The 22787-nt window shown below is 25.8% G+C and overlaps 1 protein-coding gene across 1 annotated transcript in view; it reads left to right on the top strand.

The window, feature by feature from the left end:
• The window catches only part of LOC129606448 (uncharacterized), a 119114-nt gene that overhangs the window by 94926 nt on the left and 1401 nt on the right, over window positions 1-22787 (top strand). The window contains exon 2 of the mRNA XM_055516784.1: window positions 20540-20665. Coding sequence (XP_055372759.1) covers window positions 20540-20665 — 126 coding nt within the window. The remainder of the gene's footprint in view (window positions 1-20539; window positions 20666-22787) is intronic.

Here is a 22787-nt window from a genome sequence, read left to right as displayed (position 1 = left end):
TATTAAATTTAAATATTATAATATTATTATAAAAAAATTGGTTGATATGCTCAAAAATGTTAAACAGGCCCGGAAAAAAGCCCAGTCCTCGCGCTCTAGAATCTCCCAAAAGTCGATCATTTCATTGAAAAGAAAATGAACTTGGGATACACCCGTGCAAGCACAAAGAGACAGATCGACATCTTACTAAAAAAAGGTTAATACACTATCTGGTTTATCACATAGCCTCTTTTATTGTATGCAAGTTGTACGGTAAAGATTGAGAATATGGTAAATAAGATGAAGAATAAAGGTAGGAAAGAAATAGTAAAGAGAAAATTGTAAGACAAACAAAAATGTGCAAAAACATAAGACGAAAATGAAAAATGGTAGAGAAATAAAGAACGCAGAGGAAATAAGAAATAGCGTGAGCTTTTTTTGTAAGAGTTTTCAATTTAAATGTAATTAGAGCGTAGTTTAATATGATGGAATTGCAAATTATGTTATTCTTTCCTCTTAAACATTGGAAAGGATATAATAATATAAATTGTACACCACGTTAATGTAAATAAAATATTAAAGATGTACTAAATTTTTTTTTGTATGTATTTGCATTAAAAGTGCCAACAACCAAAGTAGTTATTGTATTTTTAAAGGAACAAGCACTTAACTGAATTAATGATATTTCAGGGAGCCGTTAAGGATGTACTTGAGGAAATTTATTGCATTATATTGTCTTTATTTTTATCGCGATTCACTTGTTTACAATTCAAATTGAAATACTTTTTGATGGAATTTTTTAAAAAAGAAATGTTTATGAGGTTGCTATTCAATGTTGGTGGATAGTACACTGAGCGAAAAAATGCATTTTAGAATTAATTACGAACGTATTTGAAATAAAAATGTGGCATTATAAAACATTTTTTAAAACTTTTCACGAAACATTTTTAAATCAAAAATGAACATTTTCATAATAAAGTTGAAATATTTTAATTTCAAAGTAGCATTTTCAAATCGAAAATGCAGGCTTTGAAATAAAAATCTCATTTTTGATTTTAGGTTGTTCCAATTTTAAATTAAAAATGAACCTATTTGAATCTAAATTTTTTAACTTGGTATACCTTCAAAATAAAAAACAATTCGTTCATTTTCAATATAAAGTCGATCGTTTTTGATATTAAGTTGAACGTTTTTGAATTTAAGTTGAATGTTTTTGAAATAAAGTTGATCATTTTTAGATTAAAATTGAAACATTTTGAAATTATATTGTTTTGAAATATATTGTCATTTTTTTCATTTCCAATTGAGACTTTGTAAAGTTATTGAGTTTAGTTATTGAGATGCATATAAAATTACAAAATTAATTAAAAATTGAAAAATTAACTATTTAAAAAAAAATTAATTGTGGCAGAAGTTATATTAAAACTGTAAAAACTATTGAAAGTAAAAAAATTAGCAATTTTCAAGTTTGAGATGTGAGTTATAAAGCTGACGGAGAAATGCTGCAGATTATCACCAAGGAGTACTCTCACCAGGGATAGAAGCAATAATAAAGAAGCTTCACAAGATGTAGAAATAGGAATGACCAACGAAAATGATAGATGATGAGAATTTAATGAAGCTGCTACACGAATTTGAAATACCTCATATTTTTTCCAGTTTAAGAGGTACATGTACACTCGTAAACATGTGTTTTGGTTAAAGTTTTTGCGAATATCAAAACAATGTTTTTTACTTCGATTCTTTAGCGGTTCATATAACTTTCAGAAGCCTTACACATATACATTAAGTAAAGATGAAATGGTGGAGGAAAATCTGAGGGGCTTCGAGCAAAATTTAGGGAAAAATCATTTATGTAGCTATCCCTTACAAAATTTTAAGGTAAGTAAAAATATTTTCTAAAGAAAAAAATTCAATATGATTATTATTTATTTTATTAACTTTTTCTTAATAACTTTTTTAGGAAATATCAACTCTCTATAAATGAAACGTCTAATTCATTAAGTAACGCAAATAGAGATTCGATAATTAACGCAGTGGTAGAAGAAATTATCTAGCAAGCTGATAAATAAATATTATACAATTGGACTTCTACTTTAAAATTTTGATGAACATTTTCAGTGGTATTGTATTAGTGGAAGTTCTAGTAATATGTTTATCAAAAATATATTATATTTCACTAGTCCACATTAAAATTTCTGTCAAATATATAATGGAGGAACCTACATTCGATATAAGAACATATAATGTAAATAATAAGTATATAGATATATTTCATTGGAGGTGAAAATATAAGATATATAATTAAGTATGTAATATTTATAGGAAAATATAAGCTTTAAGATAAAATAATAGTTTGTATTTTAATAAACCATATGGAAAAATTTTTTAAAAAGCGGGACTTTATTTACATAATTGATTTTGTTTTACAGCATTATTACAAATTTAATTTCGAAAAGTAAGTATATTCGTTTTCAAATGGATATTAAGCATTTTTAAATCAAATACGAACGTTCTTAAATCAAATATAAACATTTTAAAATCAAAAAGGAACATTTTTGAATCGAATATGAAATTTTTTAAATCAAATACGAACATTTTTAAAACTATATCAATTAATTTTTGAATTAAAAATGAACATTTTAGAAACAATGTTAAAACGTTTTCAAAATATTAATGTACCATCTTTGAATCTATATGAAACTACTTTGATTCAAAGTAGATTTTCAATGAAAATTTAGCATTTTAGAATCAAAGTTGTTCGTTTTTGAATTAAAAAAAAACGCGTTTACTCGGAAATCATATTGATTTCACTTTGATTCAAAGTTGTTTTTTTTGAATTTAGGTTGTTTTTTTGCTCAGTGTATTCTTTTAAAATAGTTTGCTCAATTCATTATTAATACACAAATTATGATAAAATAAAAAAATTGTGTATGCTGCACAGCTATTGTTTTAATTCAAAATTCGGGAAGAACAGTTTTCCCCAAATCTTTATTTTTTGATTTATTTAAATAGGAAAAATTATTTCAATTTACCTTTTAGTCTCTTTTGTGAACATTTTTGATGCCGTTTTTGATATTTATCTTAAGTAAATCTCAAAATTTTCCTCGCTTTCATGCTTCAATTCGAAAAATTTGAATCACTATGAATTATGGCACACACAATGAATAGGCTCAGTAAAGAAGAGTTGGATATTTTCTTATTGCAATCACATTGTTGTATACTTTTTTAAGTTTGGTCATGATAAACACATAATGTACATACATATGTACATACATACGTATAATTACGAAATTCAGTATGCACACATATACATTTGACGACAAAATTTTTTTTGAATTTTTCACAAAATCCAGAATAAAATGAGGTAATTTCAGCGAATTGGTTTAATTGGAGGCCTTTATGCTGGTGAATTTTCTTTTTGCGGCTTGGAATTACATATGAATCTAAATACACACAAATGTATGCATGTTTAAAAATTTTAATTAAAATTTCTAAAAAATTATGACTATTTAAAAAGAAAGAATTTTATAACTATATGAACTAAACAAAAAAAGCAAAGTCAATTGATTTCATGGCCTACTATTTTATTGATTTTAATTTTTTAAATGCTAAGATTTTTTTTATTTAAAACAAAATTATAATTTTTCACATTTCTTTTAGCTATTTCGAAAAAATAGTAGAAGTACGTTATTTACTATGAAGTAAATAAGTAAGATTAGCACGCAAAACAATTAAAGTTATTATGATAATATAGTTTATTAATTTTGGAAAAATCTTTAAATTTATTAAATTTAATTTAAAAATGAATTTAATTTTTGAAAAAAAACATAGCTTTTTTGCACTTAAGTTTAAAACTTCGAAACGTCTACCAAATTGGAGTTTTACTTAAGATTAAATAATGATGATTCGATTTTGACGTAAAATTAAGAACATACTAAACCAGATTGCGGTTGATGCTGGCAACTACAAAAGTTTAATTATTTAAGAATGAGATTTATGTACATTTTGCCGTGAAAAATATTTTTGAATAAAGTTGGGTCAAACCAATGGTATGTCTTGTAGCACTTTTCCCTTCAACAAGTGATAGTTTTGCTTTTAAATACAGTCTATGTATACCTACAACACTATTGCAATTATTTTCATTCATATACAAAACTATTTCTAGGATTGCATATATTTAGGATGAACAATTTATGCAGTCTTTAAAATAAGGCAAAAATTAATATAAAGTTGGGTTAACATAATACTCGATGTTAAGGGTTAATTGTATTTTTTACTGTCATGAAATTTACCGTTAACTTTTTACGTTTATAGAAATTTGAAAAAGCTTGCTGTTTCGGAAATATGGGATGTCAAAAATTCAAATTTTACAAATTTCAAGAGGCGATAACTTGAGAGGGGGTGGAGATGGAAAAAAATTTTCTTCTGACGAAATGAACTATTTGTTAATGCCTAAAAGCCCCTTAAATTTCAAACTTCTACAGGCTAGGGTTTAGAAGAAAAATGACATCAAAAATTTGGAAAAAAAGGACTTTAGATAACGGTAAATTTTAATGACCATTTTGTTTTTCTAAAGTTTAATTATAGTATACCGCGCTAGGGGAAGCAAGCCGCTGCCGTTCTATCTTTACAAAATTTCGAAAATGCTTATGGTTTCATTGCAACAAATAGTTAAAAAAGGCCATTTTTAGGGTTTTGGGGGGGTATAACTTCTAGAGGATAGGTGGTAGGTAAAAATTTTGTTCTACGGAAGTAAGTTTCTAGTAAAGGTCTATGTACGTATAAAATTTCAGCTTTCTATCTTCAAGGGTGTAAATGTTTTGTAAACAAAAAAAGTGTCCACGGACGGACGGACTGACAGAGTGAAACTAATAAGCACTTTTTTTCAAAAATTTTTTGGAAAAGTGCTAAAAAGGAGCGGAAACAGAAACCCATATGTATATATAGAATGTATTATAAGTAATGGTTTATCTGACCAATGGTGCAGTGGTTATTGCACTGGTCCTTTAACTCAAAGTTCACAGCTTTAAAGCCCAGTCAAGTCACTAGAAAAAAAATTATATTCAATATTATATAAGTTTATTCACATCACATATAAAAACAAAAAATTAATATTAAATAATCATCATATTTCAATACTATCCAATACCTAAAAAAAATACCAGCAAAATAAAACAATAAATATGAATAACCTCAAATATCTAATATAACAAAAACTACAGTAGGTTCGGCACCTACCTAGTAAACTCAATGACGTCAGAAACTGGTTCATGGTTCTTTATAATAATTATACATCAGCCCTATGCTCCTCCTACAAGCGAAGTGGGATTAAAAAAAAAGTAATGGTTTGAGATATCGAAATTTGTATATGTTTATAGTATACATATTTTAGTTTGCTGTCGAAATTTTAGAAATGATTTATTATGGTAAATACCAGAACCCAATTTATATTGGATGAGATCGAATAACTGGTTCGAGTAGTGCCCATAATTACAAAAATTAATAAAATATAGAATTATATCTCAGGAATTTTTGAATATAATTTTGAAGTTTCGCACACAAAAACTCTAATTAAAGCAATGTCCTCTTGTGGCAGCTGCCTAACAATTTCAAAAGTTTGAAACTACTGAATTTGTTGTCGATTTTCGGTAAGATTGTACTTTATGTAGTAGCTCATTATGTTCAAAAAATTATACAAAAGTTATTTTACGCACTAAATTTTTTTCCCCCAAATTATGATATTTCCTTCCGCTGTATGATAAAAAATTCCCCTTAAAAAAATTTTTTTGGCCAGTCAATAAAAAATTTTTGGTTTGATGATGCAATATCAATTTTAAAAATTGTAAAAATTGCCTTACTTTAGGCGAAGTATTGTTTCTCATGTTATTTATGCCGAGGTTTAAAAATAATTTTTTTCGAGCAAAAAATCATTATGCTTTTCATTAACTTTCAGAATGAAGTATTACAGTCTGTAGTGCATTTGATTTTTTATTTTACTCTCAATATAAATTAAAACAATTTGACTACTAGTGATATTTTTAGCATTTTTCTAAAAAAAGTGGGAAAATAGTGTTTTTTAGTTTTAGTCCATTTCTAAAACATTAACAGCCTTTAAAATCAGAAACAAATTTTCCAAAATTTTAGCCTTTTTTTCTAAAATTATAGCCCTCATTCGCTTTCCACAAAAATTGTAGCGATCTCTTTCTTCTACCACATCACATAAATAATGTATAGGTTTTTCCACTTGTTCTGCAGAAAAGTGCTACTTTACAAACCACTGTTTTGATTCAACTCTATTTCGATATAATTCTAATAATATTGTGGCTACTTATAAATTTTTTATTAAATATTTTTAATTTAATTAAAATTAAATATGTAATACATAAATATATTTAAATATATTACAAACATTATTATATAAATTTGCGCATTAAATTATATAAAAGCACTTGTATATAATTTCCAAAAGAATTTTCATTTAATTATTATTTTAATCTGATTATTTAATAAAAATTTTCTACATGGATGGTTAATGATAATTGCGTTTCAATAATTTTTCCTCTTTTTTATTGTTTTTGAGTATGCCACATACTTCGTCCAGCATATTATAAAATTAATGAACTTTTTTGAATGCGTCAAATTTTGAACTTTGAACTTTAATCTTCAATAACAATAGAAGTAATTACAACAATAATCATATTAATATTTTATTTAAACGCTATTGAATAAATTAATATAGCAGTTTTAAATTTTAAAATTTAATGCAAATGGCGAACATTTTGCTTTAATGTATACTTATAAAACAAACCCACTAATTTTAATTAAATGCATATATAATGTATAAATGTAATTAATTGTACATTACACCAAATCAGTTTCAAAGATGTTTTATTGGTTTAGCTTATGAGCCATAAAATGAAATTAAAATCAAGTAAAAACGCTTCAGTCGGCATAAACAGATCAAATTACACCCTGCACTTAGATAATCTAAGATTAAAAATTTATTTTTGAAATATCTGGAATTAGCTTTCACTGTTGTATACCAAATGCTCGAACCTGTGTAACCACTATAGGATCTTCACGAATCTATAGGATTTTCACGAATATGACACCAAACTGCCAAGTTAAATGAATCTAACTTTATTATTTTTCCGAATATGTAAAATTAGCTTTTGGAGTTGTATGGTAGCTTCCTGAAACAGAGTAGCAACTCTATTAAAATTTTCAGAACGTACGTATAGTGTAATTGTACACATCTTTGCAAATTTTAATATTAAATTCTGAATTAGTTTTTGAAATTTTTAAAAAAATCTCTTTAAGTTATATGGCATCTACCAGAACCCATTGTACGAATTGATCAAATTACAATAGCAGCCGTCATTGGCAGAAATGAAAAACCTCGTGAAATTTTGGTGACAGACGGAAGGACAAGTCCAAATCAAAGCAGAATTTTACGCTGAGCAAGAATATATATACATGTCCATACCGGAGGCGACTTCTTAAAGTGGCTATAAACTTCATAGCAAACTTCACGAAGGTACAGGGAATAATTAAAGAAATGCTAACCTTTTTCAGTATAGTCTGAATTTGTAAAAACAATTATGTTCTGTTCGATAATATTTATATATATATATACATATACATATATGTGTAATGTATTATTTAAAAACTGTTTTAATTACACAAAAACCACCAAGAAACAATCAATCGCATAGAATATTTTCTACATAATTCGTCTAATAATCAATAAACTATTAGATTTCGACGAAAAGAAGAACACAGATTTTTTTAAAATGTTTTTTAAAAATATTTCTTAACAGTTTAAAATCACTTTCAATAAAATAAATTAAATTTCTAAAGAAAATAGAAGGTTGTTTTTAAGTGAATCAAAAACTGTGTACACTAAAGGATATGCAATAATTCAATTCTTCCTAAAAATAAATTGTAAAATAAAATTGTGGAGAAACTTTTACGTCAATTTAAAATATCTAAAAAAAATGCAAATTTACAACATTGCTATAATATTAAATTGAACAAATAAATAACAAAATTCACAAATTTGCCTACACACACATACACCTTAAAAGTTTCAAAATGAGGAAAAAAAACTACTCCTCCAGAAAATTTCATTTTGCGTTTTACATTTCATATGTAAAGCTTAAAGCGCATAACTACATACATACATGCATTTGAAATATGAATAAATCCTTGTTCCAAAACATATACAAATTATTTGATGTTAAATTACAATATAATAAATATGAGAAGAAAAAAACATTAAACTGAGTGAATAAAAAATTACCGTTTCATTATACATCATTTACACCTACATTACGCTGACAGTTGGCACACATTTTATACATACCGTACAGTTCCCAATTAAATTGCTCCACTTGAAATATTTATTTTTCTTATCTTAAGTCCTGCATTCATTGCAATTCTCCTTATTTTTTATTACTACTTTAATGCACTTAACAAAGTTGAAAAAGCAACAAAAAAATCAAAAACAAAGAAAACAAACAAAGAAAATTAAAAAAGAAGAACAATCAAAGGATAAGCGTTGACATTAATTTTTTATTATTGTTTATATCCCGAAGTACGCGTTTACAGTTAAAATTTACAATTCATTGTAATGAAATATGCATGTATAAGCGCATGTACATGTATATATATTCATATTAATGAATATTCATATGAACATCAACATTTTCACATGTGCAATTTGAAATATGAAAAGAGAAAATATTAAATTGTGTCACAATTTTAATATAATATAAAAACAAAAAAAAACTAAAATCATTATAAATTAAACGACGTTAATCGTTTCAACCAACCGTAAGACATTTGACGAATTTTTTGGTTGGTGTAACAATCTTACAGATATAGAAAATTGCGTCTAGTGTAATGTTTTATTAAAAGGTTTTATCATAGAGTAAGGTGTATATTAGAATAGTCGTTTTCGGCATATTGCGAGAGCAGGGAAACAACGGTTCTTTTAAGAGGAGGTAGAGGAGTCGGACGGATTACCTGGATCCTTTGAATTGGAGTAAATATTAGCAATCCTCCTGCAATCATACTGGGAAGTTATGATGGCCTTACCAATCTTCAAAATCAAAGACAAAAGTGATATACTTAGATAAATGAAAGAAATAATTCAAACCTCATTAATAAGTTCTTGAACTCTAGAAATTGGTTCAATACAAAATTCTTAATGGAATATCAGTTTTATAATATCAACATTTCATGTAAATTACGTTTATGAAAATTAAGCTACTGACACACATTAAAATATAAATTGTTCGTCGAGTACAAGGATATCTAAAAGAATATTATTTAAAGCTTCTAGAATATTTGTCATATTTTTTTCAAATTATTATATAAGATTCATATATGTTAGTGGGTGAAAACCTAGAGAAATTATAAGAAAGCAAACCTATTTGTATTTTCTTATATTTTTTGCATACATATGTATATACGAGCGTATAATTATTTCAGCAATGATTTAAATTTCTTTGTTTTTTCTGTTTTTTTTTTTGTTTTTACTTTACTGAAATTGTGTGAACAACTTGACATCCAGATATGTGTAATAAATGGGAAAAGAAGAAAAAAGTTATTAAGAAATATTTAAATTTAAATAAGACTAAAATTACCAAGATAAAGGAGAAAATTATTAGCATAAAAACTTATTATATATGAATAAAACTTTTATCGTATTATGTGGGGCACAAAATAAAATATTTAAGATTATTATTTATTACAGTGAACAGATGGCATTCTCAAAAACAGATCTTCGACCTTTGCTTTTTATTAAGTTCAGAGAAACGTACTTTGTCAGGAGAATTGCATAAATTTATAATTGTATAATTTGGCAAAATATATTTTTTTAGAAATTTGGTTTTAAATTTTAAACGCATTTTAATTTACTGAGCCAACAAATACTTATTTACAAATTAATTTTTTTACAAATTAGCTAGCTATAGAACTATATAGTCAGTGCTTAATTATTTATCACGAAAAACAATTAACTGAAATTTGTGTTTTAAACTAAGAGAACAATATTGTTTAAAAGACCTTTGCCTCTAAAAATATGGGAGAAATTTTTTAAATTTATTTTAATCTTTATAAGAAAGCGTCTTATACAAAAAAAAAAAATTATGGCTCAGTGGTAAAAGCTAAACATGTGTTGAAATCAAAAAAAGTTTCAAAAGCTTTCAGAGTCAATCAAGAAATTTTTAAGAACAATTATTATTGCAAAGCCAGAAGGTATGTCAAAAGAAAAGATTTTCTCTGCAATTTTTATTTTGGGAGTATTTTATAAATGAAAGTATACGAAACTAATAAAATTATTTTCATGAGTCATTTATGTTACACCATTAAAAAAATTTCCATCACTGATAACATTGAAACAGACCAGTTTTTGAGTCCATTCCCTGCACCTTCTTGAGGGGTATATTAACTTTAGTATAGAGTTTGTAACCACTTGAAGGAGTCATCTGCGGTATATACATGTGTATTTATTCTTGCTCAGGGTAAAATTCTGCCTTGATTTAGACAAGTCTGTTCGTCCGTCCGTCCATCCGATCGCACGATAACTCAAAAACGAGTATAAAACAATCGACATCAAACTTTTACAAATCGTTTCTTTTCTGTCAAGGACGGGTTCTATTGTAATTAGATTAATTCGGACAACAGGTTCGAATAGCTGCCATACAACTCAAAGAGGTTTTCTTAAATGTTTCAAAAACTAATAAAGATATTCATATCAAATTTTGCAAAGACGTGTCCAATTACACTTCATATATGTTTTGAAAATTTAATGGAATGGTTGCACTGGTTCGGGTAACTTCCATACCACTATAAAAGTCAATTTTAAATATAAAAAAAGAAAAATAATAAAGTTAAGTTTATGAGATTTGGCAGTCATGTGTCCAATTATAGGTCACATGTAACGTTGAAGTTTTTTTAGAATGGCTTGACATGTTCGGGTAGCTGCTAAATAATTGCAAAAGCAAATTACACATATGTGTAATTTTAGGACAGATATATATTCTTGAAGTTTTCCATTTTACGTCTGAACGGGTCGTGTAACTGCCATACAACCACAAAAGGTAATTCTAAATATTTCAAAAACAAGTCATTATACTCAGATTGTCAAGGTGCAGGCAAAACTTAAAATAAAAAAATACTTTAAAATTTTATTTGCTCTAAACTTTAAAATGTTAAAGTATAACGTTAAATGCTAAAGTATGTTTAAAAAATAATATATCATTAAATAGGAAAAAATTCATTAAAATTTGCAGAGCAGTTTTCATGTTTCTGGAAATCTTGTCCGAAACAAGCACTAAGTAAAGGCTAAAATTCTTAAATGCCGTACTTACAATTATTATTCTGAATGCAATTTTTTAAATTTTACTTTTTTTTACAGACCAACATATTTTCAGAAATCTCGTGCACAATAATAATGGAAGTTTCCATTTTTTATGAACTTTTAAAATTTTTTTTTTGTCTTGTTGTGTACCAAATTAACGTTAATGTCATAAATTTTAATATGACAAGGGTTATTATTCTTTTACCATATGTGCATCATAACAACGGATGAGTTTATAATTTTTATAAATTATGCAAAATTTTATTTAAAATATTTTCCAAGTTATTGTCCGTCATCAAAAAGAAAAAAATATTTGTACACAGATACAAATAAACAGCCATTAAAGTTTTAGACACTTATATGAAAGATGAATTTAAGACATGGTGACAAAGGACATTAAAAATTTATAAAGAAAAAGAAAAAAAATTATTTTAATTCCTTAAAATTTAACTTTTCAAGTAGGATTAAAATTAAATGCTTTCATTTATTTCATTATTTTCTTTGATGAAATGGAATTTCAAAAAAAGGAAAAACAAACAAATTTAAAATAAACTTATCAATTATTTTAGAAAAATTTTCATCTAAATTGAATTTATAGGTTCCTTAGCATATCTGAGTGTACGTTCTTGTAAAATAAATACATCAATTGACTGATGTTTCTTCTTCTTCTTCGATAAGGTCTTATTTCATTTTTGCTCCAATTAAAAAATATTTATCGGATTAAAATCTTTATTTTTACTTTTTTTTTCCAACCTACACTTAAAATACTTGCCACTACTTTAATATTTACCTGCAAATCATGTATGAAAATCATACATACAAAGCACTTGTTTGTTCATATATGAAATTGAAGAAAATATTTAGCATGAATAAAAGAAAATAATTTTTTATGTTTGTACTCGTAAATGATTTTATCATTCCATATTTTCTCTTAGATATCTATAAGGACAGAAGAATGAAATAACTGAACAATAAGGAAAAATTGAAAAGAAAAGCAAAGAAATTTTCTTAAAAAACACTTTAAAAACACTTCAAAAAGATTTCCAGAAAAATAACAAGTTATGAAAAAAGAAGATGGAAAAAATACGTAAATTCAATAGTAACTTAAGTAGAATTTTAAAAGTTGAAGGAATATTTAAGATTGCAAATAAGGGAAAACAAAAATAAAATGAAAATACAAAATAAAAAAAATGCTGAATATATTGAAAATGTTTTCTTCTTTAAAAAAAAATAATGCGAATTTTAAAATTTCCTTTTTTTTTTGTTCTACACATATTTTTACATAAAATACAGCACAAAAGCACGCTAATTTCTCTGAATAATATCGTAAATCAAGAAAAATACAAAAGAATTGCAATATAAGAATGTTGTTGTCGCCATTATTTCTCTTAGGTATAAGAATGATCAATCTTCAAGTCATCATTATCATTTTGCTATTGGTTAAAATGTTCTTGCTATACTCACCCCTTAAATATTAAGACAAACAATCCAAATAGGATAACTTCCATAATAAAACAAATATGATTTAAATAAAACATGATACAAAGTGCGAATGAAAAAGAGCATCAGCTCACAGTCACACACAATACATTTACTACAACTTTCGTATCATAAAATATTCAAGACAAATTAATTAACATTTCAGCGAAATAAATTATTTTCAAAATCTATATTAACTTTAATTCTTCTAACCTAGCTACAACAAATGTTTTATTAGATTTTATTGCATACTTTCAGGAAAACTAAATTAAAATTTTCGTATAATATTAAAAATGTACTGATGTTAATTTGACGTTTTATTTGACATTAGTTTTAGGATTTTTTTTATATTTATTATGACATTTAAACGCAACAAGCATTATTTAGTTGTAACAGTCTACGCGGAAGAGATTTTTCAGTTTTTTTTACAATTTAATTGTATAATTGAAAAAAAAAATATTTTGATTTTAATGCAATCCAAAACAAATGATACGTAGAAGCAGAATTTATGTAGAATATTTGTGAAGAAAAGCTCTGTAGTGAAAATTGTTTTTGTAATCATAATTAGGAAAAAATTAAATGTACAATGAAAATTGTAGAAATTTTAGAGCAATTAATAATGAAATATTTTTCTTTACTAAATTTGGTTTAAAATAAATTTCAATAATTGCAATTTCAATTTTTCAATTCAGTCAGATATGTAATTAAAGTTTTTCCACCTTTCAAAAAAAGCAGTGTAACATGCGATAAACCAAATAGAAAATATTAATATTAAAAACTAGAAATTTCTCTTTGGTGGCAGTATTTTCGACATTCTGGACAGTTCATTAACCAAACTTTAGTTTTATAATATCAATATTTGCCTTTTGATCATATAAAACTAAAGTAAAATAAAATACGCAAGAATTTCAAGAATTTGAACAATTATTTTTCGTCCTTTTGATTTCACATATAGAATAATTTTTAATCAAATCCCATTACATAAAATTTTCCTGTACATCATTATCATTTAAATTTAATGTTACATTTTCCAACGAATATATGACGTGTACACAATATAAAAAGTGGCACAATTGCGGATAACAACAAGAAAACTTATTATATAATCTTCTGTAATACTGTAATTTTACAATAATGATTTTGGGGATAATTGTGTAAAAAGAAAAAGAAAGGATTTTCATTTCTTACTCATGACACACATGCATGTATTCATATTAAAAATATTTCACTTTCTTTCTGTTTCCTTCTTTAAAAATTTATTTTACGTTTAATTGAATGTATAATGTATAATTTATGTATAATTCAATATGAAAAGCGTAGGTGATATCCGCATTTTTTATTCCACTACTAAAAGTAAACCCCAGGAAATATAGGACAACACACGAATGTTACCTAAGTAAATGTACTTATCTTTTGTAACTTTTGAAAAAGAAATGTGAAAAATAGCAAGAAAGTAAAAATGTAAGGGAAAACAGTTTTCTTCAAAGAACATTATTTAAAGGAACGAGTTGTAAGAGAAGTAAAAAATAAAAAGGATTTTTTCATCATCTTAAATATTTCACAATTCATTTAAATTCTTAAACTTCTTTTCAAAAATTTTACACATTTAGGGGTAAATATTGAATTTACACATACAAAAATCGCATTAAAATAAAAACAATTTACAGAACTATTCAAACAATTTCCGTTTATTTTTTTTTCAGAACTGCATGCACATTTTTAAGTTGATTAACTAAGGTTTATTAATACATAATTAATAAATCAAATTCAGCGTAAACAAGTAGTTTATACTTAAATCATCCATGATTACAGATCCTTATATTCAATCGCTATGCACTGTTACCAATGTTGCAATAATCTACTTACCTCAACCTATATTTTTGCTATAGCATATACCACAACTTTTTTATATGACAAATGGAAACCAAGAGCAGTTTTTTATCTTCAATTTTAAAATTGTAATTTATATATGTTGCTCTGTACAATTTCTTACGATGCAGATACTGCAATAGTATTCATTTTATGGAAATACTTCTTCACAGGCTCATATTTTCTTAATACTTTATTTATGAGAAATATATTCTGCTCAATACTGAATTAGCAAATACTGGCTTACCTTAAACTATGTTTGTGTGTTTCCTACTTTCAATTTCTTGTATTTTTAATTGGAAGCAATTTTTAAAAAAATACCTTTAATTGGAAAACAAAATTTCGGAATTATATTAAAATGCGATTTTGGGAAAGGGTAACAATATACTTTTATTTTAAATTTTTAATTAGTTTAATATGGGATTAATAAAACAATAAGTAAAATGCAAGGTTTTCCGGAAAACCAATTTTGCAAAAACTAAATGTTTGATGAAAGTGTCACCTCTTGTACTCATTTTTCATTTTAATTTGTTTTATTTAATATTTGCATTCTCCAAACATCGGATATTCTAGATAAAGTAGTTATTAATCAATTACTTCTTAGACTTCTCCAATTAAAATAAAGCAATATTCTAAAAGCTTGCGTTGAACTGACCAATTTTAAAACCAAAATCTGTGCTTGGATAAATAAAGAAAAATATTCTTATATTGTAAAATTTCGGTAATAAAAAAAAAATAATTCGTTGGATTGAAACAGCAATTAAAGCATTTATCAAGAACAAAAAAATAGAAAATATTGTTATACTCGATTAGCCGCATCACAACATTTTTAAGCCAAAAACTATGCGGAACTTATTTCGTCATGTGCAAATATTAATGTCAATTTTCAAGGCTACTAAAAATTATTTAAGAATTAATGTATTAAAACTCGTAAATATTTTTCGTCTCGAATATGGGAATATCTTACGACTTATTTCTAAGAAATTATTATTCGGAAGCAAAAATTGTAAGCACAGCTTGTAAAAGTGTTTACATCGTTTACGGCTGTTAAATAATTATCTAATCTTGAACTTGATGAAACTAAAATTAATTGCTCTAACAAAAATCAAAATATAAAATGTTCTGACGTCATTAAAATAATTTGTTCTTTAATTTATATTTGATTACACTGTGTATGTAACAACTATCTAACAATATAAATAAAATTTATGTGAAGTTGACTTCCTATTTTCATTTCCACTTAAATATCTTAAAATGTTTTACGCCTTATTAAATTTTTAAACAATTTCAAATCATTTATTTATTTAAAACTTAAAAGTCAGAACTTTTTAGTTTAGGTCGAGGTTAAAATATTTAGACCTTGTTGCAATAATGAACAAACAATATTTTCGTTTTTTTTTTCTCTTCTTTTTTCCTCTTATAAAATTTTGGTTGTAAATCTCGCATTTTGAAACTTACACGTTTTAATATATAAGTTCAAATAACAGAAGAAAATATATGTAAAATACTTGGGAATGCGAAACAAATGTAATAATAAAAAAATTTTTGGTTTTTATTACATTTTATGAAATACTTATTTATCTTACAAACTATATAGGTACTAGGATTAAAGTCAACATGAACTAAATTTTGATATAAAGAATTTTTTCCCTTCCAACTTTTTCAAAAGTTTTGTAAATATTTTGTTTAATGAAAATTCAGAATACAGACTTTCGAAAAAATATTTAGAAAGAAAGAACCTCGTTTTCTTAGTTATCTTCTTTTAAAATTTCAACCATCTGTCCCTATATTTCCGAAACTGTAACCTTTTCAAATTTCTGTAAAATCGAAGAAGGGTAAATTTCGTCTCTACTATTTATACCCGTACGAACATATGTTCGAAGGGTATACTAAATTTGCCTTACCGTTTGCAACGCTAAGAAATAACGGTCTTAGATATAGACTTAAGTGTATGTGTTTGATCAGCGTCGAATTCTGAGTTGATTTAGCTTTGTCTGTCCGTCCGTCCCAACGATAACTCAAAAACTAATTGAGCTAAGTTCACAAAATTTTCAAAAAATGATTTATTGTAGTAAGTGCCAGAACCCCATTTAAATTGAACAAGAACAGGGAACCGGTTTGGGTAGCTGCCATACAGCTTCAAAAGTAGTTTGGCACACATAGTATTTTGAAAAGCACAGTACTGAAATTTTGCATAAATTAACATGGCATTACGGCAACTTAAAGTCATAGTCTGTCCCATAGTCAGTTATGGCATATTTACTCGCTCATAGGATAACAAATTCGTACGGGTATCACAGAGTTGACAAGGTCAACTCTATTTTTTCTCCTTTTTAACCATTTGTTAGGTATTTTTATTGTTTTTAGTTAACTTATACTGTCATTCTAATATTATGCAAAATTTACTTATTATATAAAACAATTATTTTAAGAACACACGAGTATTGTGTTTAAGCAATGAGAACAACTTCAAAATAAGTTAAGGTTTTCGCTTATCAAATAAGCATTTCAATAAATGGACAGAAAGATATGGCTATATAGTAAGCTTAATTCGATTATGTGCTATGAAATGTTTTTATTATGCTTATATTTTTTATTTTTGTCCTTAAAATTATTAACCACTATTAAATAAACCGTACAGATGTTGAAATATGGAAAAATCAGTCCCTTGAAATTTTAATGGCACCTAGAAGCATTTTGCTATGTAATTTTCTATCTGTGAGCAAAGAAAAGAAATCAAAGCTTTTTAAGCGAATATTTTCTTGCAGAAAATTTTGCTGATGTTCTTCTCACATTTGGTACTATCTGTGCCTAATACCAACCACAGTATATTTTTGTCAATCAACATTATAATATTAAATTCATTTCATGTGTGCATAGACATATAAGTACATATAATTATGTGTGTATGTATAAATCTGAAATTCTAGTTTTTTGGTTGTGTTCTTTGAATTTTTGATTTTGACTTTTTTTGCTTGCTAGGGAGGGTTTTAATTTTCTTTGTCTTCTAACAATATTGTTCACACTTTTGTTTTTGTGTTTCTTTTTGGTTTAATTCTTAAAAGGACTTTGAACTAAGATCTTTCAAAGACTGATTGCTAAAAATTATTTTTCTTTATTTTTTTGAAATGAAGACAAAATTCACTGAATGTTTTTCTTTCTTTATTTTTTGGTGTTTTCTTGTTATAGTCTATAGTCTTTACTCTTTTGTTGTAACATTATAATGCAGTCACTTGGTACCCCACAAAAATTGTCATTAGTCATACTGGTGAAGTGGTGGTTAGTATTCGTTATTCAAAATTTAATTGTGATTTACTTTTCCTTATACAGAAATCAAAAATAAATTAAAAATTTTACTTATAAGAGAAAAATGAACAATAAAAATAAAAAATATGAAAAATTCAAAGAAGTTAGAAAATAAATGTTAAAAAAAGAAAAATGTTTTTACCATAAAATGTGGAATTGATGGCATACAAATATAAAAATATAAATTTTTGTATTTCCATAAAATTGACATTAAGATGTCTAAGTTTGAAGTTTAATTGAAGTTCCAAATTTGAATAAATAATTCGCATTCATTGCTTTCAAAAAGTACCTAATATCTTGAGGATTTCAAAAGCAAAAATGCAAATATATGAAAATAAAATTCATAAATATAGGACAATCGAAACTTTGTGAAAATTCTTGTATGTGTTATGAACAAAAAATGAAAAAACCAAACTTAAAAAAAAACCTTGTCTTAAGCCTTACCATGAAATTAAGCACTTTCATTTCATAATGTACAAGATCGGAGACCGGCAGTTTTATGCAAGAAGCTTTAAAATTTCAAGGTTGTGATGAATCATAATAGTTTTCTGTATATATATTTTTTAAACAAGGCGGAAAAATGCGATGAAACTAATAAACACAATTTTTTATGAAAATTTTTAATGCAAGAACAACAATATTATAATAAAACGAATAAAATGAGTTTAAATGAATCGAAAATGAATAAAAAAGTTAATTAAAACTTATAAGTGTTACGAGTATTTAGAATTTTTAAAACCCAAATTAACGTGCAATTCAAAAGAAAATGAAACCAACTTTTTCGACCATTTAACAATGTTGTAGGAATTCCTCTATAATTAAAATGATTTTTTAAAATATTCAAATTTCTTTATTCAATTTAAGCATAAATTAAGTCGATTATCTGTATTAATTATAGAAACAGTATTTCTAGATTTTTGAAAAAATAATGACTATCTTTTTATTACTTCTATTGATGACTGTCACATTCACAATGCGGTAAATATTCTTAGGGCTTTAAGATCTTTATTAGCTTTTAAAATTAACAATTTCAATGTAATGTGTGTATTAATTTTTATTAGCAAGTAAACTCCTTAAATAGTGTTGTAATGTGTGTACATGGAAAATATGAATTTTCTAAAAATTTCGATTAGCCAACATAATTTCTTTATTTGATAGTTGGTTGAGCAAAAAATGATCAAAAACAACCATTTTAAATAAGAGGAAAAAAACTTCTCTAAATTTTTTTTGGTTTATCAATTGTCTTTTCAGGTCCTTTTGTCAGTTATAAAAACTCTTTTGCATTATTCATTTTATTTAAACAATTTAGCTTTTTTCTTTGTTCTATAAATTGAAATGGAATATCTTAAGGGCGAAACAATTTTTCATTTTAGTTTTCACTTTTTGTTTTTTCCAATCATTTTACTCTTCTTGGTCTTGAAAATTCTTTATATTCCAAACATTCTTCTATATGGTTAGCTGTACCACTTTTATACTGTTGCTGTTTATGTATTATAAATATAAGAAAGTTAAAAAATGTACAAATACAAACTACCTAGTGTAGTGTAGTGTTTCTCTTATACACAAACTTCAAGTAAATTTCCATAGTCATTTAAATATGCGGTAGAATTTTTCCTTTTTAATTTTGCTTTTTCATTTTGTTGAACTGAAAAGAACAATAACTTCTTCCAATTGAATAAATAGTCAGATAGATAAACGGATGAATGGATGGTTAGATTGATAAATGAATGAATAAATATAGATAGAGCCATACAACTATAAAATATAAGACACTTTACCGTATACTTGTACATAGAGAAAAGTGTATATAGAATTTATATTTAAAAATTCTTGGACAATAAAGTTATAAAAGTATAACGGAAAAGTTTGACTGATGGTTTAGAATAATAACATTGGTAATTATCCTAAAAGTAAAAAAAAAACTGGGAAAGTTAGTTATAATATAGTTACTTGGACGAAGATGAGAGTGTCAGCATCAATTATTGTATAAGTATTAGTTAAACAAATTTCATTTTCAACAAAATTAATACAAATTATCTTAATTTAAAAATGAAAAATGTTGAGGAAATTTGGTTAACTTTTGGGACTATTACAATTAAGAAGTTAAGAGAAACTTTAAATTTAAAAATCTTAGAATATAAATAAAATATACATTAAATGTCTCCTTAAATCTTGGGAACATAATTTCAATATGTAATATACGTATATAAGGTACTAATCAAAACCAAAAATGACATTAAAAATAACAAACCGTTTTTGCGCAACTGCATGGTAGGGAGAAAAAACTATGGTAAACTTTTCTAGAGAAAATACCATCGGAATACAGTGAAATGACATTGGACCCTATTTCAGCTTAATTCCTTTTTTATACCAAGGTAATTAATAAGAAGTTTTACATATCTTTCTAAAACACTGCATTCGGATGCTTAATAACGGAATGCAATTCTGCTTGCATATATTTAAATGGGGAAACATTTTCTATTTAGAATCAGCAAAATGAAATATACGTCGGACTTTCAATTTTCTAATTTTTAGAGTTTTATTAAGTTATATAGGTTTGTAAACGCCGGAAGACGTAAGCCAATATCATGTATCGTCATAACTGCTGTATTAACTTCACCGTTAACAACTCGAAATCACCAATTAATTTTTGGACAAACGGTAATTAATGAATAAAAAATCGTTGCGTATAGTTCAAACCGGCGGCGCATGTAATTTTTAAATTGGAGAAATATTTTTCAAACCATACATTTACGTTACACTTTAATTTTTTTAATATTAAAGATTTAATAAAAATAATTAAAAATTTTATTCTGTTTGTCAAGTTTACAGTATTTTCAAAACCTTCATAAGAGTGTTAGTGGAGGAAAATGGAAAATTTAATTCAGTATTTTTTGTAAACTGTTGAGCCCGAGTGTACGTAAATGAAATTTTCATTTAAAAAATTCATCAAATATTGAATTGATACCTCATACATCCTCATATTTTTTATTAGGACTGTATAAAACTGCATATTCTGCAAAAAGTGTTAAATTTTATTTATTTTGAATGTTCTGTGAAAAATTCAAAGACTATTTTATTAATTAATAATTGACTTAAATAATAAAAGCCACACAAACGGCCCAAAATAAGAAGCAAGAGATTAATTTTCTTCAAACTAGAATTCATTCATCAATTTGTCAACAATTTTGTATATTTCAAACAGTTTCAGATGCAGTTTACATTTCCGTAGCTTATAGCTTATGTTCTTCTGTAAAGGTATAAAATTTAGATTTCATAGACAATTAAATTTTTCTACTTGCCAGTTTAAACTCCGTTTGATAATTATGTAATTTTCAAATTCAAGAAATTGTAATGAGTGAAATTTTTCTTTCGTCCAGGATGTTGTCAGGAAAATTCGCGATAGTAACTAACGTAAAATTAGTAAATTTTGATTTCATTTGAAAAATTCTAGACGCACAAAACTTGTACTATAAAATTTTAGAATGCAAATTTAGCTTTTATTGTTTTTCACTTAATAAATTAGCGAAAAGATTAATCGCTATACATAAATATCTTTATTTTATTATAGAATAAAAAATTTAAAGAATTAATTTTGGATTTTAAGACACCGCCAAAAGGCAAATTTCCTTTAGAGAGAAAATATTAGTCATGAATAATGAAGCAATATTGTAATTTACAAAATAAATAAATAAGTTGTTCTATATTTTACGCCATGTGTACGAAAACATTGCTGGTACATACTAAGAAGTTCATGGAGCGGAAAGAATAATGAGGAGAGAGATTCGTTTGATAACTATTAACTTCCTAAGAGCGAAATTCGCTTTTAAAAGAGTAATTTATATTTTGACATCAAAAGCATTTATTAAAAATTAGAACCGGAGAAAATTACAAAATAATATTGCGGATCAACTTTAATGTCATGAAACAAACCCATAAAATTCATATTTCAAATGTTACGTTTTTTAAAAATCAGCATGCGGTACTAGAGTAGCAGGAAGTAATACCGAGTTTACTTTTATAATAGAGTTGTGCATATCTGTCAAAAATACAGTCTCCAAATAAAATCACTATAAAATATCCGTAAATTATTTTCGTACTTTTTAGGCAAAATTAATGATTTACAGTTTTGCAACCAAATCTTTAGGTCAGAGTTCTTCCTTATGTGTTTTTACGAAAAAATATACGAAGTCGTGTAAAATTTATATCAGAACGTATGATTCTTCATGCCCAACTCTCACTAAAATGTTTAGACGAAAGTTATAAAGCTTGTTGACACTTCTTTGAGGATATATTTAGAACTTACAGATATTGAAGTAATTTTGGATTCTAGTGGAATTTTTTTTGTCTGTAAAAATATGCAGAATTCCTGTTTTTTGCTTACACTATAGAAATAACCTGATTATTTTTCACTAATTTTAGCGTTTATCATTATGGATTATTAATTATGGATTATTAGTGAATTAAGAAATAGGTCATATGTTCTTGTCTACTTTAATATGAGAAAAGCATTACTTTTAATGATGATTGCCCATAGTTTCTGAAGCTTTGACATTGTAGTTGCCATTCTATGCTTAAAAGCTTTCCCAAAATTTATCATATGCATTCTTATACTTTACTTTCTTATAATTTACAAGAATAACCAAAGAATTATAGAATTTATTTCATAACACTGATTCCATTTTCTTTTCGAATCGAATTGATGTCTTTAAATATTGCTATTTCAAATGAAAGAACAATCTTATTTTCTTGCTATAAAATAGAATCAACCGACATTTATTTA

Source organism: Condylostylus longicornis, unplaced genomic scaffold (genome assembly GCF_029603195.1).
Source record: "Condylostylus longicornis isolate FDR11 unplaced genomic scaffold, ASM2960319v2 ptg000018l, whole genome shotgun sequence".
Lineage (NCBI taxonomy): Eukaryota > Metazoa > Arthropoda > Insecta > Diptera > Dolichopodidae > Condylostylus > Condylostylus longicornis.
The sequence above is the reverse complement of the archived record's forward strand: the minus strand, read 5'-3'. Positions and strand labels throughout refer to the sequence as shown.